The sequence below is a fragment of the Onychostruthus taczanowskii genome, unplaced genomic scaffold (assembly GCF_017590055.1).
Source record: "Onychostruthus taczanowskii isolate IOZ18803 unplaced genomic scaffold, ASM1759005v1 scaffold34, whole genome shotgun sequence".
Classification (NCBI taxonomy): domain Eukaryota; kingdom Metazoa; phylum Chordata; class Aves; order Passeriformes; family Passeridae; genus Onychostruthus; species Onychostruthus taczanowskii.
Genome location: NW_024500794.1, coordinates 1,603,892 through 1,628,600, shown reverse-complemented (window position 1 = coordinate 1,628,600; position 24,709 = coordinate 1,603,892). Strand labels below are relative to the sequence as shown.

General features: G+C 44.0%; 2 protein-coding genes across 2 annotated transcripts in view; one reads left to right on the top strand and one right to left on the bottom strand.

Annotated features, from left to right (window-relative positions):
• ATP6V1A (ATPase H+ transporting V1 subunit A) overlaps positions 1 to 17,658 on the top strand; it is a 30,495-nt gene extending 12,837 nt beyond the window's left edge. Inside the window, exons 3-15 of the mRNA XM_041410840.1 lie at positions 1,409 to 1,537; positions 3,004 to 3,218; positions 3,938 to 4,075; positions 4,578 to 4,729; positions 5,548 to 5,710; positions 6,905 to 7,013; positions 7,806 to 7,928; positions 8,016 to 8,130; positions 9,208 to 9,271; positions 9,993 to 10,196; positions 12,117 to 12,211; positions 13,354 to 13,525; positions 15,418 to 17,658. Of these exons, the coding sequence (XP_041266774.1) occupies positions 1,409 to 1,537; positions 3,004 to 3,218; positions 3,938 to 4,075; positions 4,578 to 4,729; positions 5,548 to 5,710; positions 6,905 to 7,013; positions 7,806 to 7,928; positions 8,016 to 8,130; positions 9,208 to 9,271; positions 9,993 to 10,196; positions 12,117 to 12,211; positions 13,354 to 13,525; positions 15,418 to 15,510 (1,772 nt within the window). The 3' untranslated portion in view covers positions 15,511 to 17,658. The remainder of the gene's footprint in view (positions 1 to 1,408; positions 1,538 to 3,003; positions 3,219 to 3,937; positions 4,076 to 4,577; positions 4,730 to 5,547; positions 5,711 to 6,904; positions 7,014 to 7,805; positions 7,929 to 8,015; positions 8,131 to 9,207; positions 9,272 to 9,992; positions 10,197 to 12,116; positions 12,212 to 13,353; positions 13,526 to 15,417) is intronic.
• A 104-nt stretch (positions 17,659 to 17,762) lies between these two features.
• On the bottom strand, positions 17,763 to 21,266 carry DUSP12 (dual specificity phosphatase 12). Its single transcript, XM_041410841.1, has 6 exons — positions 20,976 to 21,266; positions 20,786 to 20,899; positions 20,576 to 20,694; positions 19,571 to 19,667; positions 18,989 to 19,175; positions 17,763 to 18,476 (listed from the first exon to the last, which is right to left on the bottom strand). The coding sequence occupies exons 1-6, from the start codon at positions 21,242 to 21,244 to the stop codon at positions 18,315 to 18,317; spliced, it is 948 nt and encodes a 315-aa protein (XP_041266775.1). The 5' UTR covers positions 21,245 to 21,266; the 3' UTR covers positions 17,763 to 18,314.
• Between the last annotated feature and the right edge of the window lie 3,443 nt (positions 21,267 to 24,709).

The following is a 24,709-nucleotide window of genomic DNA, read 5'->3' as shown; positions in this document are numbered from 1 at the left end:
ACAATAATAATAATAACAAAAGGTAAGCTTTCTGTATGAGAAAAGGCCCCTTGGTTGGAAATCTGCAGGGCCCAATCTGCTAAGCTTCTCTAAAGGGGTATGAAATAAATAGTCTCTTCTCACTGAAAGTTTGTCCGTGTGCTTTCTGAGATCCTCAGTCCCTGTCAGTGTCAAGCTGTTCTGTTTACTGCACCATGGGCTGGGAGAGTTCAGCAAGGAGCCACAAGAGTCAGGGAAGGTGATAGAATGTGGTGATAGTGCAGCTGGCAGAAGCAGGACTCTTTCTTCATCTTTATCAGCTGAAATAGTTTAGGCTCTGCTTGGAACAGCTTTTGAACACAGGCAGACTCTACTGGCATTTCTGCTCCGTCCTGCATTCTCTTCAAGAGCTGAAGGAAAGGATGGGAATGTGAGAACAGAAGATTAGCAAGTATTTTTGTTAATGCAACATATTTGATGAATAAGAAAATCCCTACCTAAATAGGCACAAGTTTTTTAACTGCAAATTCTGTAACTGCAGAGGTGGTACTTAGAAACAATTTTAAACTGACACAGCTTTCTTTCCCAAGAAGAGGAAAATGTATTTTTGTGTAAATATGTGAAGCTTACTTCCATTACTGTGATCATAATATTCAAGACATAATAAATTTTGTTCTAAAGCAGCCAGGACTCCGTATATGACCTGCTGAAATCTATCTCAAAGCATCAAGAAGTTTCAGGCCCAAAACATGCTGCACAACAATTGTCATCTGTTGAAAGTTAAATTTAAGTGCCCTAAGATAGACAATGCTTTTCTACAAAAAACAGTATTTTTTTAAAAGCTGTCTAGGCATCACTTTAGATGTAAGGGTATTTAGCCAGGTGCCTTGGCTTCATCTATCCATGTTTATGCCAGCATCCAGATGCTACCAAGGTAAACAGAAGTTTAAGTGACTTGAAAATGCTGGCCCCCAACCACAGGTATATGTAACTATCAGGCATCAGGTGAGTTTTGCCATTTTCTTGTGTGTTTTCATTTAGCCAGATGAGGATGTGGCCCAGCTCACTGCAAGGGAGAAGTGCCTATAGAACTTGTTTGTCAGAGTTTACAGCATCTCACACCCTCAGCGTTTGCAATCTGTCAGGACAGATAAGAGAAATTATGGCCTGAATTGTCCTGTGAATTACTACATTCTCACAGTGTCCTCTTATTCTGGATAAAGGACAGAGTGAAAACTGTAGGAAAACTTATTCTTTTGACTTTTAAACTAGAAATACCAGGAGTTGTGGCATCCTTTCATGAAGTCAAGAGTGCGTGTCTGATATGGGTGAATACCAGGTCCATGCTGTGCAGTTCTTACAGACTTGTGATGGGTAAATTTCCTGAGCCTCAGGAAAAATAACTCACCTATGTGCCCGTCTTTTGCAGTGGTCACAGCCTGCAACATGGCAGGCGCTGCCATGTACGAGCTGGTACGAGTGGGACACAGCGAGCTGGTGGGGGAGATCATCCGGCTGGAAGGGGATCTGGCAACTGTCCAGGTCTATGAGGAAACTTGTATCCTTTTCACTGCTCCCTCTGTGCTGCCAGATACTTTGGGTTCTGGCAGGACCTCTGTTCTGCATGTGTTTTGTAAATTTTGGGTTTGAGGTGAAGCTTACCTTATGTGGCTATGTAGCGAGGAGACTTCTTTTGACTGGAAATCAAAGCGTACCTTAGAATTCAAGTGCATTTTAATGCCTCTTTGTTAAGGCAGTTGACAAGTGTCAACCATAAATGGCAAACCTAAGCAATATTTGTTGCATCTTTGTCTTTGCTTTTGATAACTGTGCTTGTATAATGCTTAAAAAGAAATGTGAAGTGGGCAGGATGCCTTCTTCTGGATGGAGTATTTTGCCAAGCATGATAGATTACACTTTTTCTTCTGCAGTAGGCTTACTCTATCTTGGTCCAGCTGTGATGCAGCATATATTCTAAAAGCTAGACAACTTAAAATGTATTTTTTATTACACACACACGCACACAAACATGTGTGTATATACATATATATGAGAGAATGTAAAAAAAAAAGTCATGAAACTTGAAGGCAGGCCTCTTTCCCCCTCCCAAGGGGACTGTATCTGTAGAGCCTAGGAAAAATGCTGTGCTGGCTTCCAAACCTTGGTTCTGAAGAGCTTGCTGGCAAACTGCTGACTAGGTCCTGTCTCTGCCTAATAATTTATAATTTTAGATGGCATCATTGTTACAGTATCGAGTAGCTTTCAGTACATGGAACAAGTTTGAGTATAGTTTACTTTTAATGTCCTCTTGAGAGGAAGCTTGGTCATAGGCCTCTCCAAAGTCGACTCATATTAAATCTATTAAATTTGTCTAAGTTTTGGAGATTTCTTTTGTATTCCTGCAGGCCCTTCTGCCAAGGTGCTGGCCCTTTGCAGAGAAAAGTCCATTGTGCATCTTTGGAGCTTAGGTAGTGCACAGACCTGACAACTTGATACAAGACAGGAGGACAGTAGTGCTGGTCTTAGACAAAGTCCTTTTAAAATTAGGCTGCTGTTGAAAAAAGCTGTGTGAGGCTCAAGATCAAAACAGCTGTTCTCTATAAACAAATTCTGAAGTGAAAAATTCCGTATTTCATAACATTATCTGACTTAAACAGCTTAATCTGTTTTCTAGGTTTGAAGATGTAAGAAATGTGTGATGTTTTGTCATCCCACTGCCTGGCACTGCAGTGAATTCATCCATATTAGTTGACATTAGTTGCCAACAGCAGGTGACTTGAACAAATGATTGTAAAGCAGAATATTTGCCACTACTTAGCCTCTCTAGAGGGTGGTGAACTTTGCTGTTTGAGCAAATTCAGAATTTAGTATGAGCCCTACATGCTTCTCAAATGCTGATGTGTAACATAGGAATAGTATTACCTTAAAGTCAGAAAAGGAGCTAGAGAGTATGATGTGAGCTGGTGACTTCTGCCTGGTTTCTTTCCCTTGTTCTGGATGAACTTTTCCTCAGCAAATCTTTAGCTGGTGTCTCTGTAGGAGACCCTGTGCTCCGTACTGGGAAGCCCCTGTCAGTGGAACTGGGGCCTGGCATTATGGGAGCTATTTTTGATGGTATCCAGAGACCTCTCTCAGACATCAGCGCCCTGACCAAAAGTATCTATATCCCTAGAGGTGTCAACGTGTCAGCTTTGAGCCGAGATATCAAATGGGACTTCACACCTTCCAAAAATCTGCGGGTAGGTTCTGACAATCCTGTGTTCCCCTCTTGCTCCTCTACCCCCAGAGCTTAGGCCAGGAGCAGTGGTCTAAGGCTGTGCCTGCTGGGACCTGTGGTTAATGCTGTGTTTATTGAAGTTTGCAAAAAGGAGTGCTAGGAGGTGGTAGTGATGCATGAGACTGGATGGGGATCACCAAAATTTACTTGATATGATTTACTGTGTGTTGCTGCTGCATATGAGATATTTACAGAGTTTTGATGTATTTACCAAACCATAGAGAAACTCCTGGAATTGCAGTAAGCGTTAGCAGGAGCAGGTGTTACCTGAGGAAAAAGAATGACTGCAGCACACATTTTGCAAATGGTGAAGGTAGCCTTAGAGCTGGAAAATGTCATAGCTTTAGCCCTTTGCAGCATCTTTTTTCCAACCCTGCAGGTTAGCATGTGCTGTCCTTTCTCTTCTTAGCACATTAGGTTGAGAAGTGGAAAAGAAATGAGGAAAATTTCTTTTGTCTGTTAGTAATTGCTCCTGTCTGAGCCTTGAAAGGCACTTGAGCACAGGTAGTGTTGTTAGCAATGCTGTTGGAGTAATGAGATATGTAAATGAGCTACTGTGCTGTAACAAGGAATTTTTAAAAGGGGTAATCACAGTGCTAGACTTAATAGCTGTAGTATTTTTTACAGTTTGTCAAGGTTCTTTTTTAAAAGTTATGACTAATAGACCTGTTCTGATTTTAGGCTGGCAGCCACATCACTGGTGGAGATATTTATGGTGTGGTGGATGAAAACTCCCTGATCAAACACAAAATCATGCTGCCCCCACGAAATAGGGGAACAGTTACATACATTGCTCCTCCAGGAAACTATGACACTTCAGTAAGTCTCCCAAACAGCATTTGCTGGTATATTCCATGTCTCTTTCCTAAGGTTGGTGTACTCTTTCTGTTCTGCATGAGGCCAGCTAAAGTGTTTCATGCAACAAGGTGTCTGAGTTAATGATCACTTCAGCTACCCTGCCTGCAGGGGTTGCATTATTATTTTGTGCAGCTATTTTCTATGTGTATGGCTTCCCAATGGCACTTCACTGTGCCATGTTTGATGACCTCTGTGGGGATCTACAATATCTTAGGAATATGTAAAATTCACTTGCTCTTCAAAAGCGTATTTTTAATGTATGGTATGTCTTGCTCTGTTTTCCCCCAGAGGCTTTGTAAATATGGGAAAGAGCCTTCCCTCGGGAGGTGATGATTGCATGTTGAGGTTCTGAGAGCTCTGTGGTGTTATCAAAGGCCTGTGCAGACTAGTTAAAATGAGAATGTGTGTGCTGGTCCAGCATGCAGCTCTTAGCTTACTTCACATGTCTGGTGCTCTCTGTTAGGATGTAGTGTTAGAGCTGGAGTTTGAAGGTGTGAAGGAGAAGTTCACCATGGTGCAGGTGTGGCCTGTACGCCAAGTCCGTCCTGTTACTGAGAAGTTACCAGCCAATCATCCTTTGTTAACTGGCCAGCGAGTCCTGGATGCCCTCTTCCCGTAAGCACTTCCTTTTATTTTCTACTGTGTAAGAAATCTCTCTCTTAGGGGGAAGCAGAGGCAAGAGGCCTTAGAGCATTGGGTTTTTTTAAGGGTAAGCTTTCACCATGTGTCACAGCATAATCTTAAAAAATATTAAGCTGAACTTCTCATATTTATTTAGCAGGTGAACCCACTGGTGGAAAAAGGAAGTTTAGAAAAATTGTTCTTCTAGGGCATTAATCTAGAAAAAACTGGACATGCATGAACTTAACATAATCGTGTCACATCTGCAGAAAGGCTGGAATTTTTGAGCTTGCTATCTTCATTTGAATGCATGAGTAGGATATCTTTCCATGGTTTTGAGGATGTGTAGTTTCCAATGATTTTCAAGTTGCTACTTAGGAAAATTGTTGCACTTAACTGTAACACAAACTGCTCATTTAAGCAGCTAACTTCCAAGACACTGAATTCAGTTATTTTGGTCCTGATATATTGTGCTGCTTATTCTATAACACACAGCTAAGTACAGTTGTTCTTTTCTTAGCATTTCCATTCCATCACTGCTTCCAGCTGTGAAAACTGCTATGTTTCAAGCCCAAAAGTCATGCTGTTGTATCAGCATAAGTCATATACTTCAAGGACAGGAGAAGAAAAGGATGGTTTAATCCCTCGATTTTTTGTTTAGTGAAATAGCTCTGTGTTTCTCACCCAGAACACTGAATGTGACTCCTGTCATTCTGCTCTTGATGAGGGAGTTCTAGTGAAAAATATATTCTAAGATGGGAAAGAGCTGTTTTTTAGTTCCTTGCAAAACAGAGTCCTTTTTCTTTACTCAGGTGTGTACAAGGGGGTACAACAGCGATTCCTGGGGCATTTGGTTGTGGAAAGACTGTGATCTCACAGTCTCTTTCAAAGTACTCCAACAGTGATGTCATCATTTATGTAGGCTGTGGAGAACGAGGAAATGAAATGTCTGAAGTACTGAGAGATTTCCCTGAGGTTAGTATTGAGATTTCATGGAGAGTAAACCTTCCTGGGAAGACTTGCCATTGTACTGGTATTGTAACTGAGTAAAATATCATGGTGGTAGAGCGACTTGAAATGATTATCTTTGATCATCTGCCTTGAAGCTCTGGCAAAAATCCCTTTTGGCTTGTTCAAGAATTATTTCAGTGGCCTCTCGATAAACATCTGGACTAGTTTTTGGGTGTACCTTCTAAATTGTTTAAAATAAAGCCAGAATGAGTGTCAGAAGAATTTAGCACAGTTGTAAGTGTCTCACCTGTTGCTGGCCATGTCTCTTAACTTGACCATGCATAGAAAATGCAGCATCCATTTACAAGTTGCAGGGTGGTGATACAGGTACCAGATATTAGTTTGACATGTTAAGCTTTGGAGTACCTTTTGAATGAAGTAGAAAATACCTTGTTAATAAAAAAAATAATGAACCAAAACAAAAAAACAGCAACCAAGCAACAGATTTACCAATCCTTGTACCTGTTACTATGTTTTAGTGAAGTTGTTGTGCCAGGGTCAGCTAGTATGAACAGTCAGGTAAAAACATCACTGTCAGAAATAGGGGCTAAAAGGCTTGGGTGTGTTGATTGGTGACAAAGTGGGAAGGTCAAGCTGTGCTAGCCTTGAAGAAGGCAGATGCCAGGGTATTCATAAATGGAATTCTACACAAATGTCAGGGTGTGCATTCTGTTGTTCAGGCTTGTAAGGCTTCACTGAGGTTAAAAATGTGGTTTTATGTCCAGTTGTCAAATACTAACTTGGCTTCTTGTAGATGGGGAAAAAAAGATCTCTAATTCCTAATGGACTTATGATAGCAGGCTAAGAATTTTTAGCTCTTTCAGCCTGGAAATCTGAGAGAGGACCATGTGCTTCCTTGTGCAGTGGGTTTGTCATTACTTACTTGAATGGGATCAACAGGGATTTGGCAGTTGCAGAAGATGAGGTGAGACTGAAGCATGTACATTAAAATATTAAGCTGTGTGTAGTCTGAAAGACAAACCAACATATCCTAAAATTTTGAATCTCATCTCTGCTCTTGGTAGAATAGCTGTGAGGAGAGTATCCTGACACAAGGCAAGTAAAACAGTAAAAAAAAAAAAAAAAGGCAGCAAAAAATTAACAAAAAAAGCTTGCTACTGTTACAGTTTGGGTGTTTTTCCTTTTCTTGCATTTTAGTTAACAATGGAAGTTGATGGCAAGGTAGAAAGCATCATGAAGAGAACAGCTCTAGTAGCAAATACTTCCAACATGCCCGTGGCTGCCAGAGAAGCCTCCATCTATACTGGTAAGATTTACAAGAGGATAGAGAAAGTTGTGTGTATAAAGCAAGCCATCATTCTCTAGTATATTCAGTTCCTGAGATGACCATATCAAGAAGCCAGTTTAGTTTCAGAAGTAAACCCTTTCAGACCTTACCTGCACAAAGTCTTAGTATCTTAATTGAATCTGACTTGCTTGCATGTAATTGCCATTTCTGAATATTTAGTAAATTTTGTTTATAAGGTGTATTTACTGTGCCAGGACTTGTGTAGGTTTTCTGCATGTGTTAATTCTGTAAGCTTTAGGTTTTGACTAGCTTTTTGCTGACAAGTACAGCTACTTAACGGACAGGAATAATATTCTCCGAGTTGGTAGACTAATCTTTCCTTTGCAGCCTCTTGAAGGCTTTTTTTTAAGTTCTTTTTTATGAACAATTGTCAGATAATTCAAATAAAACACGACCTTTTCTCACTCTTGTATTCTGGTGGTTTGAAAGGGAAGGAGACATTTTACAGTAAGTGGAGTCTGTGTTCCTGGTTTCAGTGAGGGAAAGAGTAGCATCAGTGACATTGCAGTGTCTCTTCAAAGAAATACACTTGAATGTAAGATGAATCTGAGTGATTCATAAACAAAAATGAGGAGAGTGAGAAGAAATAAACAGCAACAGCAAAAAAGAGACAGCAGGGACATAAGCAGGAAGAAAGAGTAACTTCCATTGTCTGTTTCCATCAAAATGTAAATCAAATAATTTGGTTTATTTGCATACTTATGATGACATGTAAGCACAGAATTCCTTTCTGTACTGTCTTTGTCACAGGAATCACCCTGTCCGAGTATTTCCGGGATATGGGCTACCATGTCAGTATGATGGCAGACTCTACTTCCCGATGGGCTGAGGCTCTCAGGGAAATCTCAGGGCGACTGGCTGAAATGCCAGCTGGTGAGTAGCCTTTCCTCAGTCTAGGCTTGTAAATGCAGCCCTTCAAACTCCGAGCCTTTGGCTGAATCTCTGTGTTGGTGTTTGCAGACAGTGGTTATCCAGCCTACCTCGGTGCCCGTCTGGCCTCTTTCTACGAGCGAGCCGGGAGAGTGAAGTGTCTGGGAAATCCTGATAGGGAAGGCAGTGTCAGCATTGTCGGAGCGTGAGTGTTGCATTGCTTTGCCTCTGCACTGGCTGTGGTTCTTCCTCACTGTTTTGTGTGACACAGTACCTTTTTGTCAGACAAAAGGGCCTCATTGCTCTGTGCAGCTGCAGAATTTAAAAATATGGGAGTGAGTAGGTAGATAGTCTCTGCTCACCCAGAACTGCTGCTAAATTGTGCGTGGGGGCAGAAGGAATGAATGCAGACAGGTAGCTCTGTGGAATCACAGGCACAGCAATCGGATCAAATGGCTCAGGGAAGAACGTCATTAGGGCTCTCTGAAAAGTATGTCAAACCATGCTCAGAGCAGGAAAGAAGGGGCAGTTGGAGCAGCACTTGGGGGCATAATGAATCATGACTCTTATGCTCAAATAGAGTAGAATCCCATGGAGCAGTGTATCTCAGGCTGTGAGAAGCATGTTGTCCACAGGCATTCTCCTAGGTGATACTGGTTTGTGTATCATACCCTCGGCAAAGTGGATTCCCTGTGTTTTCAAGAGGGCCCCTGGCATCTGCAAGAACACCCAGAGCTGATTTTTTGCTCTGCTTAGTTCTGTTCACAGCATACGTACATAAGGGCTTTCTGCTTTTGAGTTTGGAAGACAATTTTTTTTTTAATCTCTGGAAAGGCATATATTGGAGTGTCAAGAACAAATGAAGTAGTTACTGTATAGGTGAATATCAAAAATAATTTCAAATTGGCATATTGTTTTCTGTAAAATCACTGCACTGTGTATTCATGATGTTCTGTCAGCACTCTTGCTGAATCTGTTCTAGTTGAGACAGGTTTCATGATCCAAGCTGGAGTTACTACCTGGAGCTAACATGACTGAAATTACACCTTAATACTGTCAATCAGTTGCTGATGTAACTATTTCATGGTATGCTTGATATTACCCCTGTGTGGGTATGCATCAAGCACTTTCTGCAAACATATTGCGATCTATTATTTACTTGAAATCATGTTGACTTTTCTGGTTTCTCTTCACTGAGCTGTGCAGTCAGTCATATGTTCAGTACTTCAGTTTGAACTGTGAAAGCAACTCTGACAACCTTTCCCTATCTCTTCCTGCTCAGTGTCTCTCCCCCAGGTGGTGACTTCTCTGATCCTGTCACATCTGCTACCCTGGGCATTGTTCAGGTACGTCTCACAACGTTGCAGCTCTTCTGTCCGCTTTGTTAGACTCCAGATGGTTGTACTTCAGCACATTTGTGCCAGTGCCTGGGGTGAGCTTTGATTTGACACAGGCAGCATTGTAGGGTGTTTTGGAAAATGTTCTAACACTGTGAAAGGGGACCTTGTGAGATGGTCTCAAACCGATGTGTTTGAGACCCCTTTGGAAGAGGGAGTGAAGGCAGCAATTCCTTCCAACATTGCCTACTCAGGGATATCTGTGTGTTTTCTAAGTGCTGCCTATTTAGCTGCACTGCAAATGTATCTGTTCCAGCTGAGATGGAAAGGAGACCACTCTATATAGGTGCATTGAAACCACAAAAAATCCTCAGAGAAGCTGACTGGGAGTGTCTTGCAACTCTTTGGAGTTTTGGGAAAAGCAGTTACATCTATTTGGTCTCATCTTCACATAGACTCCAATATCGACATTGCTATGGTTAATTGCTCCCTCATGAGCAGTCTCAAGCTGAATAAATCTGAACTCAGCTTAAAAATTGCACCATTTTATGAAAAGTGTTATTTGAATGTCACTGCTATAAGCTCCCAGGCTTCCATTTGTGAAGCCTTTGCTATGCTGCATTAACTCCAACTTGCTTGACTTGCTCTCTCTATTTTTTTTTAATTGCCTTCAATTATTTTAGTTCACTTTTGATTTGGAGAGCTGATTGACCTTTCTGGCTTCTGGCAGGTTTTCTGGGGCCTGGATAAGAAGCTGGCCCAGCGCAAGCACTTCCCATCTGTGAACTGGCTGATCAGCTACAGCAAGTACACGCGAGCCCTGGACGAGTACTATGACAAGCATTTCACAGAATTCGTCCCTCTCAGGACAAAGGCCAAAGAGATCCTACAGGAGGAAGAGGACCTTGCAGAGATTGTGCAGCTTGTTGGGAAGGTGAGTGACCAGATGTGGGTGTCATTGAGCCGTCCTCCATTTCCTTATGGTTAGTGCAGGCTTTTGACCATGTCTCAGAACAGATCTGATGGATGCTGCATTGCACACAAAAGATCACTGGCAGATGTCAGACTCTCTCACCTCGAACTGTGCTTTATTCCAACTTTCCTACATGTTGTTTGACTTCTAATGACAAATAGTTTTTCAGATTTGCTAAACCTTGGCTTGGTGCTGCTTTTCTTATGTAAATGATATTGGGACATCTGCTGCTTGCTTTAAAGTTCACTTGCTTCAGTGTTCTATTCTGTTCTATTGCTGAAATGCCCTTTGCTGCAACTTAAAGTACTATTCCATTGGAAGCAGTCTTTGTAGAGAAATTATGCAAACCCATCTTTACTGTTGAAGTTATCTGAAGGGTTACAGTTTTTTAGAAACCATGTTGTTAACTGCAGGACAGAGGTGTTGGCATTTACTAGTTGGCCTGTAGAAACAACGTGAAGTCTGCTTTCTAAAGAACTTGTGATTATCTGTTTTTTCTTTTGGAAACCTGTGACATATGGCTCCATTTTGCAGGCATTCTTTAATTTCTTTTTTTCACTTCACTGTTTTGAAGAGAAAGCTAAACTTGGACAGGAGAATTTCCACTGAAAGCTCTCAGAAAGGACCCAGTGAAAACTGTGTTTCAGCTTAGCACTGTAAATATGATAATTGGCAGGTTCCTGGCACATACTTGACAGTTGTTTAATTCTGTGATGTTCAGATGAGATATTATGATTTACAGAGCTGTAGCAGTGTGTAGTAACATGTATTAAGTACAGTTACATGGAGGAAGTTTGCTCATGATGCTCTGTCTCTTCACTGATGTTCTAGTCCAACCAAGACGAGACCTTTCATCAGATCTTGCCTAGTAGAGCTCTCTTCTCTTGATGTGTCTCTGAAGAAAAGGAAATGGGGTCATAGGACTTTCTGCAGTTCTTTATTTACAAAACCATCTTCTGAAAGAGTGGTTTGCAAAGCAGGGTAGGATTGGGTCCTTGGTGAGGAAGGGATATTCATAAGCCAGTACTTGTGACTAGGCATTGTTCTCACAATAGAATTACTGGAACCGGTGGGTTTTTTTCTCAGAGATGTTTTTTTTGACAGTTCCTTTCTGTCTGGGCTTGGCTAACAGCTGCAACAAATCTTTAGAAAGGGGGAATTGTGGAAGTACAGTTGGGTGTAGTTTTTTCTTTTTAGCTCTGAATTCTGTTAGATCTTCTCATGAAAGAAGGTCCAAACTTCCTGTTTAGAAAGCAAGTTGGGCTACTTAAAGCTTAATCAGACCCCTTTAGTAAAAGGATGATGAAGGTGGAGAAGAGCAACCAAGAGCCATGTGGTGCCAAGAGTAGCAGTGTGCAGCAGTTTTGGCTTTCCTGTGGAGTATGACAGGCATTTTCATCAGTCCTTTTCTTTTCTTGAATGCCAGGTGGGAAAAGGACATTGGTAACGGTGCAAACTAGTACCAAATCCTTTAGCTTGCTTCTTGATCTAGCATGCTGAGATCTAGCCTTTCTTCCATAAGGGTTGAGGAAGGTATAAATTAATTTCTCTTTATGTAGGAGGGTGATGTTTCAATGTATCTCATAGCAAAGCTGTTTGCATTTTCAGTGTCTGGTGGCTTTTCCATGATCTTAAACAGTGGGAAGGAAGTTCCCTATCATCAGATAGACCTAAAGCAGATTTACTGTTTGGCCCATCTTAATCTGGCAGTCAGTTAAATTTGCTGTTCTATAGCAGGGAGTGAGAAATACCCAAAAGACAGAGTTCTACTTAATCCTGTCTTAGGATTAAGACAGGACATGTACTTGGCCAGGACATGTTCTTGGCCATGTGTCTTCATGGACTTGAGTACTAAACTAACTGTTTACCTTACTTTTCTAGGCTTCCTTGGCGGAAACAGATAAAATTACCTTGGAGGTTGCCAAGCTGATAAAAGATGACTTCTTGCAGCAGAATGGTTACACTCCTTATGACAGGTGAGATCTGACTGGCCACTGCCCTCTTAGTCCTGTGCAGTCTGGAATGATACAGTTATTTCACATGGAAGCTGACCAGTGCAGAAATTAATGTTACTGTCTGTAAAGAAGTGGAAGAACTGTGCATAGGTAGCTCATTCAACAGTGCATTCACATTGTCTTACCCAAGGCATGCAGACACCTTCTGAAAGCAGAACCCTTCGGGGTTCCCAGGTCCTCCTCTATTGTTCTGTTAGCCAGTGTTTCTGCAGTAGCATGTCTGAGGAGGAGGACAGGACTGCTTTATTTTCATAGACCTCATCCAAAGTCTTCCTGTTTACCCCATCAAAACACAGGGGACTGCGAGAATCTGTTTTCAGTTACTATTGCATAATTCTTGAGTAAGTTTGATCCATCAAAAAAACCCTTACTCTCTCCCTAGTGAACACTTCTTTTCATGCTATCCTTGTGTTTTAACAGCCTGGCAAGGGGCCTTTTTGTACTTCATCTCACTCCCCAGCCCAGGTAGATCAGGAAGTCTCAAGCAATTCATCACTAGAAATGTCGACATCCATCATTTTGTAACAGTGTGTGCCTTTGATCAGGTTACTAGGACAGGTATGTGTATATGCTATAGGAAGCACAGCAGTACCACATAAATAATAATGAGGTACCTTTTATGGCACTCACCTACCTATTGAAAATGGAACTGCATGAAGTGCTCTTGTCATAGAGAAATTCCTTTTCCTGTGAGCAAAGAAACTTGCAGAGCTGTCATCCCAGCCTCGTAGGAGGAAGCCTGCTCCCTTGATGGACAAAACAGGAAGGAGGAATTCTGTTGGCTGCTCATTGTTTTCCTTTACTTGTTAGCATTGGCACAGATTGAAATGTGAGACTTGTAGAGCAGCAGTTCCTGTTCACTCCTATTTTGCCTGAATGTTTGGGTACTGCTTCAGAAACCTCAACTTCTGTCAGCTTCAGGATGATTGTCTTGTCCTGCAATTTGACTGTTTAAAAATGTGGGACCTATTTGAGGCACCCCCTCTCCTTTGGCAGTATACATTAAAAATCACTGGAGTAAGGCAGGCTGACACTCTTTCTCTCAGGGGAGGATGCTGATAACTGTTCCAAGATGCCTGACAGGTCCTCTTCTATTCCATCAGGTTCTGCCCTTTCTATAAAACAGTGGGAATGCTTTCCAACATGATTGCATTTTATGACATGGCACGCCGTGCTGTAGAAACCACAGCTCAGAGTGACAATAAGATCACGTGGTCCATCATCCGAGAGAACATGAGCGAAATCCTCTACAGACTTACCTCCATGAAGTTCAAGGTATGTTTGTAAGGAAGTGGCTTGTCCTGCTTCCTGTGAGCTTCCAGGGCCTCTGGAAGGCTGACTCAGTGGTGTTTACCAAAGACCTTTACCAAAAGGTCTGTGAACAAGAGACTCTTTGCCATCACTTTGAAGACGTAAAGCATTGGTTTGAGCACAGGAATGGTCAGTGCAGAAATCCAGTCAGCTGATGCTGACTGCACAGCCTTGGCAACTCCACCTTCAGCAGTCTCTTTTGTGTTACATATAGTCATGGTAACAGTACAAGCATCTTTTTCAGTTTGCTTTGGGGATTTTGTGATAAAATTCTGTAAAAATATTGTAACATGTTCTAAGGAGACTATTGTCAGAGAGAAGCAGCCTGAAGCCAAACATGGGACATGTCATATGTTATTGCAGGAGCGTTTCTTTCCTTAACTTTTATTTACAGTAGCTCAGTTAACATTTCTATCATTCAATTTATCCTGGATTTAAACTTCAGGCTGCTTATTCCTGTCTCTAATATAAAAGAGAGTGCTGGAAGTGGGGAGAGGAAGGGAGGAGTAACTTTAGCATGGACTTAAGACAAAGCAAGTGAATTGGAGCACCTGCTCTCGGTAACTTCAGATGCCATCATTTTAGAGTACAGCTTTACTAAAACTCCTCCAGAGCATGCTGGTGTAGCAGTTACTGGTAGGACAATGGGTAACCTGTGATACTGACTGATCTCCTCTGTGAAATGTAATGCTTATTCTGTTAAAACTCATGTAAGTCAATACTGCAAATCTTCGAAGAACAAGTAGCAGTGGATTAAATCTGTTTAGAATTAAGTATTCTGCCATGCCAATGTATTCTGTTCCTGCAGGGTACTGGCTTGTTTCTGCAGTAAGTGGGTTCCTGGTGTATATGCTCAAAGCATCAAGAACATAACAAGATGCCCTTGGGGACATGAGCTTCTTTGAGAGCTGCTTATGTAGATAGAATAATTAAAACACTCCCTACAAACCCTGGCTCACCAGCAGGCACCTGCAGTACAGCAGAGCAGTGGACAGCGTGGCTGAAAAAGGCAAATCAGAGAGTGAATACATGTTAAGTGGAGCTGGACCTCTAATAGCTATGAAAGGAAAATTGTATTCCCCAGGTCAGTCTGACAGGTGTGAGGATTCAGATGTCCTGCATCCTGTGGTTTGGGTACTTTGGAGAGCCAGTGTAAGAAATAGTGCATCCACATGTGTAAGGCCTCTGCATTTACCAAGAGTTGCCCTGACCCAGAGGATCTTAGCACTCAGGGGAGCATGGTGAAGGCATTGAACAGATTTCACAGCCTGACAGTTAATGCTTCTTGCAGAGGAAACCTTGCAGCCTCAGACCAAAGGTGATAATTTTTTTGCCTTTGTCTTTCATGAAAAATATTCTGAGAAAATGAAGCTGTGCAAAGATATTTTTGAGATTTTTAATTACACAATACATTTTAATTTGAACCAAACAACCTCTAAGTAATTGCAGAGTAACTCTTCCACTTAATGGGGATGCACTGCATTTGGTGTGGGGATAGGTTCTGGTATTAATCACTGCAGCTCTTAAATCACACAGCATTAACCAAGACCCTCAGTATTTTTGCTTGCTTTCCAAATCAGTTGCTCTACAATGCAGTAACCACTGCTCATGAAAAAAAAAATCTCTTTCCAGTACCCATTCTGTCTGCTCACTAATGTGGGAAGAGAATGAGATTTAAACCCTCTGGCTCTTGATGAGAGAGATACACAGGATGCAAAGACAGAGCTACAGTGCCTGCTCTGCAGTTGGCAAGTGTTAATCCTGAGGTCAAGAGGTTACAGCAGAGGCAAACCAGGGCTGACTTAATTACCATGGGCTTTTCCTGATGGATCTATTTACTTGCTGTGTTTTTTCAGGACCCTGTCAAAGATGGTGAAACAAAAATCAAGGCGGACTATGCTCAGCTGTTTGAGGATATGCAGAATGCATTTCGCAGTCTGGAAGACTAAACTCGACCTCTGTGACCACTCCAGTTTGTCCTCTCAGTTCCTCATCTCAGCTCCTCTGCTTCCCTACCTTAAAAGAATGATGCAACAGTACTTGAGTTGATAAATAACCCTGTGTTTCCCCTGTTCATACTCAGAGAGTGTCTTTACAAGAAACATTCCTCTTAGTTTGTATTTGGCATTGCTTTGTGCGTCTGAAGTGGTGAGTGATGTGTGAATGGGCCTGGCTGAGTGAGGAAATGCTGTTGTACACTTCTAGGGTGGGAAAAATTTCACTTTTCCTCTCCCAGCTCTCCTGGTAACCAGTCTTTCCCCTCGGGGTGTAACCAGTTGAGCTGCACTGGCAGAGGAGGTGTAGGTCTTCATGCAGTACATTGCGAGCTGGCAGTGGGAAGGGCATTTACACCTGCCACTTTGCTAAGTGACTATCAGACATAGAATTCCTTGTTCTCAAACAGAATTTTTGACCATATTGTGATGACATGTTGATACAACCAAAAATTCTTCACTACTCTGTCATTTCTGTCTCTCAGCCGAGTCTTTTGGTACTGAAATGAGGTAGTTCTGGGTCCTCTTCAGGAAGGGACTAAGTAGAAGATGAGCATATGTAAGCGACTGGTATAATTTTGTACACTGGAGAAATACAATTTTATCTTCCTACTTAAAGCAGTTAGGACTGTTGGACTCAGCATCAGCTAAAATCAAAGCCACAGGTGCTCAGCTTCCAGCAGAATTTTACCTTCTTGGCACCCTTTCACCCCCTAAAATTTCCTGACACTCAGCTGCTTTACTTTGTGAAGCTTGTGATGCTGCCATGTACTGCAGGGCATGGTTGGCAAGGTACAGTGATGCCACACGTGCTGACCACAGTGTGGTCCTTGGTCCTTCCTTGGTGGTGCTCTGCCAGTGCAGTTGCCCCCAGTGCAATGCCCAGTTTATGCCAAGGAAAGGAAAGCACGTGCTTAGCCTTCTTCTTCCACCTGTGTTCACCTGGCCTGTTGGGTGGTGGCACAGAAGGTCCCCAGTTCCCCTGGGGGCAGGGGATGAATGGGGGAAGGTTGAAGAGTACAAAATGTATTTACTCCTGCCTTGTTGATTACGATGCAAGACAAACCAGTGGCTCTGGTCTTCTGCTCTGTGCTCTGGAAGCCCTCTGTCAAGCAGCTGAAACTGCTGTCTCTTGGGCTTTTTTTTTATCGGTAAAACTAGACTGAGATGAGGAATGAGCAGAGCGCAGCCTTTCTGTCAAACTCCCTGAGCCCAGCACTCATCCCATTGCTCCAGAGTGCAAGAGAGAGAGATGCTGGCATCCTCTCCAGTCTCTCCCTCTCGATTGTGTCAGGTGGCATCCTGTGCCCAGCTGGGTTCCAGCTGCCACCTACTGTTTTGTTAGTCCTGAGACAGCACCTGTTGTTGGTGACACCGTGCCTGCGCGAGCATTAATTCTGCACTGAAGTATTTCCACCGGCGCCAGCTTTGAACAGTAGTGATGCAAAGGGATCTTGTGCTACGGACCAAATGCTGCCACTTCCATTATGGTATCAACCCACTGTTTGTCAGGGGAGAGCCCAGCTGAACCTTAAAGGGATTGACTATTTTTGGTTCTCCCGAAAAGAAACTGCTCCTCCAGCTGATATTCTGGTAGTGAACGCTTAAGTTTACAGCTCACTAAACTTTTGGTGTATGCTGCTTATTTTATCAACGAGCATGTGTGAATGAGTAGTCACCATCCAAGCCCTTGCTGGGCTCATCATTTGTACCCTTCACCACTGTACAATGTAGCATTTCATGCTAGAAACCAGATGTTCTTATCTCTTTAAATAGAGGATGTTATAAACTTTACAGAAGATGTCTAAGATAATGCAGTTCTAATATTTATTGTGCTGTACCTGGCCCTGAAGTGTGACCAGTTTAAAGTTTCATATATATTTTTGTCCTTTTTGTTTTGTGTCTGTTTTCAGTGTTGAGATTCTGATGTTCACTGTGTCCTGCAAGTCTTCCTTCCACAGCTGTGGGAGGAATTACAACATGGGCAGAACCCCACCACCTACTTTATCTTGTATATTTCATAATGTACGTTGCTGGAAATTGTGTAAAAAATAAATTTAAAAAAATTGTTCAAGTCAATGAAAATAAAATTGATTTAAATTAGGTTTTATCTGTCCCATTTTCTTATGTCAAACCAAACCTATGCCACAGTGGTGTACACAGCAGCCCATCACAAAAGGTGACAGCTTGCTTAAAAAAAATTACTTCATCGCTTTAAGGATTTCTTCAAAACTGCAAGCAGTAATTTGGCATGGACTCTTTACTTCAGTTTTCCCATTACAGCTTGCACAGTTACAAAGTAGTAAATACTCTTAGGGCAGGTATTTTTAGGATTACTTTTAATACAATAGAAGTTGTAACTGTAAGTTTGTATTTTGTTGCCATGCATGCAAAACAACTGTAATTGTACCTTTTGAGGGCACTTGGCACCTTGGATCAGAAGCTGAGCAGCACTACTGGCCACAGCAACTCCTTTTGAATGAGGTGTTGAGACCTTCTCTGAACAGCAATGCATAAATGAAGAATACACTGAAAACATCACATTTGGCCCATTTTGTAGATTTGACCACTCTGTAACACCTCTTTGAAGAAAGTGTTCTGGTGTTTCATGGAATATATTAAGAGACACAGCAAGCTGAAGGCGTTCAAGTAAGTCCGCCGCCTCACAAAGGGTTGGAAGTCATAAGCTCATTTCCTGGCAACTATGGACTAGTAGTTCTCAGTAGATGTTAAGAAATCCATCAAGTGAAGTGATGAGTTCACGTTTTGGCAGTCTGGAAGTTACCAACAGGCAATGTCCTCACTTCATCCACTCGACTTTTGTGGATCTGGAAGGCTGGTGTCACCCAGCGGCCACAGGAACACTGGTCCCCCCTCCAGCTGAAGGAGCCCAGCTTCGACGTGCATTTGGGACACAGAAGCTGCAAAAAAACCACAGGACTCAGTCTAAGACGTGTTGATGTGGACCTAGCTAAAAACAGGCCAAAAAGCCAAATTGGAAGGGCTCTTTAGCCCTGGGGTGTAGCAGGCAGCTTTGCTAGCAGAAGGGAGGGTGTGGAAATGCAGCTGCTGGGACCTGGTGGGATTCCAAGACAGTTTTACCAGGGTCCAAAAGACTCAGTCAGCCTGAGACCACAACAGGCTTCTGAAGTCGCACAAATCTTTCTCATAATAGAAACAAACAGCAGATAAACCCTCTCCAAGATCGTGGCTGGTATTGTCATCTCAAGCAGAGCATTAGCTTGTTTCCTTGTGAAAGACTATTTTTCATTTAAGCATCTGCCCGTAAGCTGCAAAATTTACATCAGTAAGGTTGGGAGGCCTAGGACTTTGTGTGGGGGTTTTCCTTTCAGGGAAGAAACACAATTCTGCCTTCGCAAAAAAAAAAAAAGACACCAAAGATCCAAAGAACAAAGCTCATGCTCCACTTCACCTGCCCTTCCATTACTCCGAGCAACGCCGGTTCCATCCACTGCACGGGCTCGATGAAGTACGAGGTGCACTTTTCCTGGCCATTCCCAGAAAGCCGTGCAGACTCTGTTATCCTCTTGTGGGCAAAGGCTGTCGGTCCCATTCCTTCCGTGTGGGACAAAATGCTGGAGCTACGGAACAGAGCACGTCTGCCCTCCGGGACATGGGAAAAACAAGTAAAACAAACAGTTTTTTTAACTGGGCAAATCTACAGACAAGAGAAAATAAGGATATGGGCCTCCTGATTTTGAATAATTAAAAAGGAGTACAAATCCTACATTTTTTTATTAGTCCAGAAGGTTCACAAGCACCACTGCAGGGTACAAAAATTTTTTTATTTTGTACTTTTGATTTTTTTTCCCCACAAACACAGTATGGAAACTTAGGCAACAGCTCATCCCTGACCTGACAAGAATAACATACCCATTGATTTACACAGGTTATTCTACTCTCAAATAGATTTCACAATGCCGTTTTAAGGAGAAATAGAAAGTATTTTATAAATGCATAAAAATACATATTTTTAAAAAAATATATAAAGTACCTGCATTTCCTGCATCTGTAGAGAACCTCTGTGTTCAAAGTTTGACATATAGTCGTAGGATCAACTGCAAAGACTTCTCGGGGCAAGTCTTGAGGTTCTGCAGAGGAGTCAGAACCATGTTGTGAATCAGATCAGCTCAGCCACGCTGCATTCCTGGGAATGAGACAGGACTGTGCCTCTGCCCCAGTCAGAAGCCACCTTCTTCCCCTTCATTTGCTCTCTCACCAATTCCAATAGATTAAGCTAAAACCAAAAGAGCCTCATCCCGCCATGCCTAAGACTGGGATTTGCTTAATGCAAAGAACTGGGATCTAGACTATGGCCTCAACCATGACAAAATAATGATATTTTGCTTTATGTTCTTACTTCAGCAGAAAGCAAAGGTAGAGGAGGTTTCTGAGCAGTTGTGCCAATGTTTGTGTGCCCAAAATACAGAAAGTCAGCTTGCAAATGAGAACTGCTAAGGACAATGATACATAAAGGGCCAACAGCACTGTGATGCTGAGTGTGCAACACAGATCTTGCAAGAAAAGCTGAAGATTATTATTTCATTATAAAATTACACCGATGCACACATATCTTTTGCAAATTAAAGTATGAAAATTTACTTCATTACCTGCATTTCAACTTTATCTCAAATTTTGCATGTTATTTTTTTCATCACATTGACGTATTTTCTGAGGATGCTGTTTGCTTTGCCAGGGATGTAAAAATCACAAAAAATATCACATTGACCTTTACCACTTTTTTGCACTTTGCTCTAAAGAGCGCAGCTCCTTAGAGATCTTATTTCCCACGCATCTCTCAAAGGCACATTTTTCCCCCCCACTGATGAGCTGGGATTCTCTAGGGCTGGTATAATGCGAATGCTGGCCCCGGCCAAGTGCAGGCTCGGCTCCTTTGGGGGCAACACTGGAAGTCAAGCCCCTTTGACGGGGTTCATTCCGGGACAGCCTGTCCCCCTGCTGGGAGCCTGCTCCGCGCACCCGCGCTGCTCCCACTCACCGGAGAACCTCTCGCTGAGCATCTCCAGCCGGTACCGCTTGTAGAGGACGCTGCTGGTGTCCACGGCGCACCCCATCGCCTCGTAGAGCTTCAGCTGCCCCTGGAAGCCGGGGTTCACCCTGCGGCGGGGGCGAGAGCAGAGCGGGGTGAGTGAGGGGGGCGCCGGCCGGCAGGGCGGGCGGGCGCGGGGGCCGCGGGCGGGGCACTCACTGCGCGTCCGGCTTGGCGGCCCTCACGGCGGCGAGGGCCTCCTGCCAGCCCAGCCCCTGCGTCTTCATCAGGTAGGCGGCGACCACGGCCACGCTGCGGCTCACCCCGGCGTGGCTGCAAGGCAAGGGCGGCCCGTCAGCGGCAGCGCCGCCGCGGGCAGCGCTGGGCCCCGCCGCGGCCCCGGGCTCACCAGCGGACGAGCGCGGCGCCGCCGCCCGCCCGGGCCGCGCCCAGGAACGCGGCGCACTCGTCCAGGCGGCTCAGCAGGTCCGCGCCCGGCTCGTCCCGCGCCCGGACGTGCATGGTCCGCACCCCCGGCACGGCCGGCGGCTCCTCCGCGTCCACCGTCAGCACCGCCACCACCCCCGCCGCCGACAGCGCCTCCGGGGACGAGCACGACTCCGCGCCGCCCACGTAGAGCCCCGCCAGCACCGGCACCATCCCGCCGGGAGCCGCCATGGCTGCGGGAGCCGGGCGGGAAGCGCCGCCCCCGGCACGGCACCGCTTTCCGCTTCCCTTGCCAGTATGGAAATAATAATTTCCGTAGTCATGGTCACGCTGCTGTGCCTACTGGGGCGAGTCTCTCCTCGCCGCGTCTCGCTTTCCGCTTCCCTTGCCAGTATGGAAATAATAATTTCCGTAGTCATGGTCACGCTGCTGTGCCTACCGGGAGATTCTGTCCTCGCCGCGTCCATGAGTGTCTGTCTTAACTCGTCTTTTTTTTTTCCCTCCCACCTCTCTGTCTCCCTAGAAATGCTCAGAAAACAAATTTGTATCACAGGAGCGGTCAGGTTGCAAGGGACCACAGTGGGTCATTTGGTCCAACCTGCCTGCTCAAGCAGGGTCGTGCAAGAGCACACGGTACGGGATTGTGTCCAGACGGTTCTGGAGTATCTCCAGTGAGGGAGACTCCTAACAGACAACACAGAGAATAGAAGTTTTCGGTTCCCCTTGAAGCTGCTAAATAGAACTTAAATACTAACCAGCAAAATAGATAAAGGAGTATAAAAGTAGACACACAGGATGCTAAATGTAGCTGGAACCAGTGGATAAACAGATAACGAGGAATATAGTGGCTTTTGCGGCAAAGCCATGTAAAAAGAAGTAGCAGCTCATGCCCTAAAAGAAGTTCAAGCCAAGGTCATCTGCATCATTGGGGGTGACAGGAAAATCCACAAACGCCAGACGTTTATGTCCAAAAAGGAGACAGAGTTGTCCAGAAACTTTATTTGAATAAAGGGAATGTTCACTGGGGCACACACCTGCAGGGTTTGCTTTCTCGAGGTTTCGGAGGGCACAGCCACCTTTTATCCTAAACTCCCGGCCACATGTTGCCCTCTTCCTTTCCCCATTGCCAAGGTACTGGGAAGGTGCAGCCTTCCTGAACTGCCTGCCACATATCCCCCCTTGAACCTACTGTTTTACCCCAAAATTCAGAAGTTCAGGCTTGTGCAGATCCTTGTCTGTTTCAGGAGCCAAGCTCTCTGGGCTCTGCTGCCCAAAACTGGCAGAAACATTAAGACCCATCTCAAAGATTTTAACACCCATACCTTCACTCATCAAATTGTTCATAAAGGCATCAGCTTTCCTCTCGGGGCCACTCAGTGAGTATGACCACTACAGACCCATTTAGATGACCCTCTAGGACCATAAAGGACATCTGAAGTGGATCCATGCAAATTAGTTCTAGGAAAAGTGATGTTTCTGTATAGGAAGTACACTGCAATGAACATGTATGGCCATGATGGGATTTTACTCTGGACACAGTTATATTGGAGAAGATACCTTCTGGGAATCCAGCACACTCATAATAAAGAATCCCTGCTTTCTAATACTTTAAATTGTATTAGAAAGTTTGTTTGCCAGCTGTTTTCTGTCTCACTCCACATCTCTCTGGACATCTTCCACACACACAATAAAGTTCTTCCTCGTGGTCAAGAGGAAGAACTGTGCACCAGTTTCTGCCTGTGTCCTACTGGCTAGCACCAGTGAGAAGAGCCTGGCTCCGTCCACTTTTTTATCATGGCAAAATGCCAAATTTTGTTATAAAGACCTGTGCTACGCTCTCTCCATGGCTGGGACACAGAACCTTACCCTGTCTCCACTATTTGGATAGAAGAGCCTAAAGTCCCTAATTACTGTCACTGAGGGATTGATTGTTCTAGTGCAGCTCCATGTGAGACAGCTGTAGGCAAAACTGTTGCAAAAACATCTGCAAGGGCCTCTGGGATCCTTGCAGGATGCTGACTAGCCACAGAGGAGGTGAGACTGGCAGTCATCTCACACCTGATAAGGTGAGACTGAAAGCTGGTTCGAAGGGAGATTGTTATCCCTTTCCCACAGGAGAGGGGGATAGAGCTGCCGAGCAGCTGTCATGCTGCAGGAGGGATGGGCCACCACAGAGATGCTGCTGAGGATGCTACCCACGAGTCACTTCCTCACCAGTGCCAGCAGACTGCATGCACCAGTTGCCATTCTTGCTGGGATATGGGCAGTGGGACGGCAGCTTCCAGAGCTGTGGAGTTTCCGTGTGCTGCTGGTGACCCACTGAGAGACTGAGGTGACTGTAGTTGAGATTGGCCCCAAGGTTTCCAAGGGTGCAAGGGCACTGCTTGAAGTTTGCTGCCATCCTGCCTCACCTCCCATGCTTGCCCTAGTGCCTGTGTGATTGTGGAATTGTGCTGCAGTCCAGCTGGCAAGATGCTCCAGGGAAAGGCAGATCCCCCTTTCGATGGATCAGTTCTAAACTGCATAAACGTGACCCAGAGGGTGTGCCTGTGTATCTGAGTAAGGGGAATCTCTGGCAGCTCTCATTTAGATTATTTTAAGTTACATAAATGTGCAAAATGTCCTCTTCCAGTTGCCATTGCCACCAGTGAGAAATGAAAGGTTTACTGAAAAAGCATTTAAAAATGCAGGCAACTTTCCAATAACAGCAGGGGAAAAAAAGTATACATAGTGAAAAGAAAGACAGGTGGAAATGAAAACCAGATAAAACTGTATATGGACCTTTACTTGTGAAAGCAGATAACAATTGTAGCAAATTTCCATGGGGAAAAAACAGATTATTCATTTCTTGAGTGATCTGAAAAAAGTCTGCAGAGAACTGCAAGTTACTCAAGGGGCTATGAGTTTTACAGCAGGGTTATATTGTCCAGGTATTACATGAATACTAAGGCATAGTTAATCTCTGTTAACCTTCAAATCTGTGAATGTGCAGAGGCAAACAGTAAGTGTGCAACTTAAACCTGGCAGGGCTTGATGCAGGATCCCAAGAGGTTGGTCCAGTGGTAGTGTTAGCTCTGCAGTCCTCCATGTTGCTTTCCAAAGCCATGGATAATGAGGGAATGTGAAAAAGATGCAATTTCAAACTGAAAAGCTGTAGTGGGGGTAAGTACAAAGTCCTTGAGGCAGAGCCCACAGATAGCTCTGTACCTAATGGGCTTCACACGACTGAAACTGCACTCCCTAAACCTCACTGTTTCTCTGCACACCCCCTTTGCTGTGTTTGCCACCTGCAGCCTGAGGCGATGTGTTCTGAATTTGCTCATGACTCCCAAATTAGAGTAAATATTTCTTTTCAGTCTGATTTGCAAATGCTTGTTCTCCCCCCACCTCTGCCTCCCTCCATCCCCTTTTCCTCTACCACCGAAAATTGTGATGTTCTGACCCAGGTTCCAGGAAACCGTGTGACTAATTAAGCAGTTGGGGTGAGCTCAGGTGCAAAGAAAAAGCCAGTCAGATGATGGGCTGCTGCCCACTTGCTCCAGCAAGTGCATTCCATCTCTGCATGTGTCTGCCCTGCTGCTTCCTAAGGGAAAGGAAAATGCCAGCCTTCTCTGGACCCATTCTGGATCCTTTCAGCACAACCAGGATCCAGCAAAATCGATTTTCCTGCTTTGGGAGCAAAAGCGCCGCAGCCTG

What these genes read in the sequence shown, in the direction of transcription:
- DUSP12 (XM_041410841.1), bottom strand. Translation starts at nt 21,244, where the DNA reads ATGGCGGCTCCCGGCGGGATGGTGCCGGTGCTGGCGGGGCTCTACGTG. An exon ending in GCTCAGCGAGAGGTTCTCCG is followed by an intron (nt 19,668 to 20,575) that starts GTGAGTGGGAGC and finishes ACTCCTCTGCAG; the next exon opens with AACCTCAAGACTTGCCCCGA. An exon ending in TCGGAGTAATGGAAGGGCAG is followed by an intron (nt 18,477 to 18,988) that starts GTGAAGTGGAGC and finishes GTTTTTTTGCAG; the next exon opens with CTTCTGTGTCCCAAATGCAC.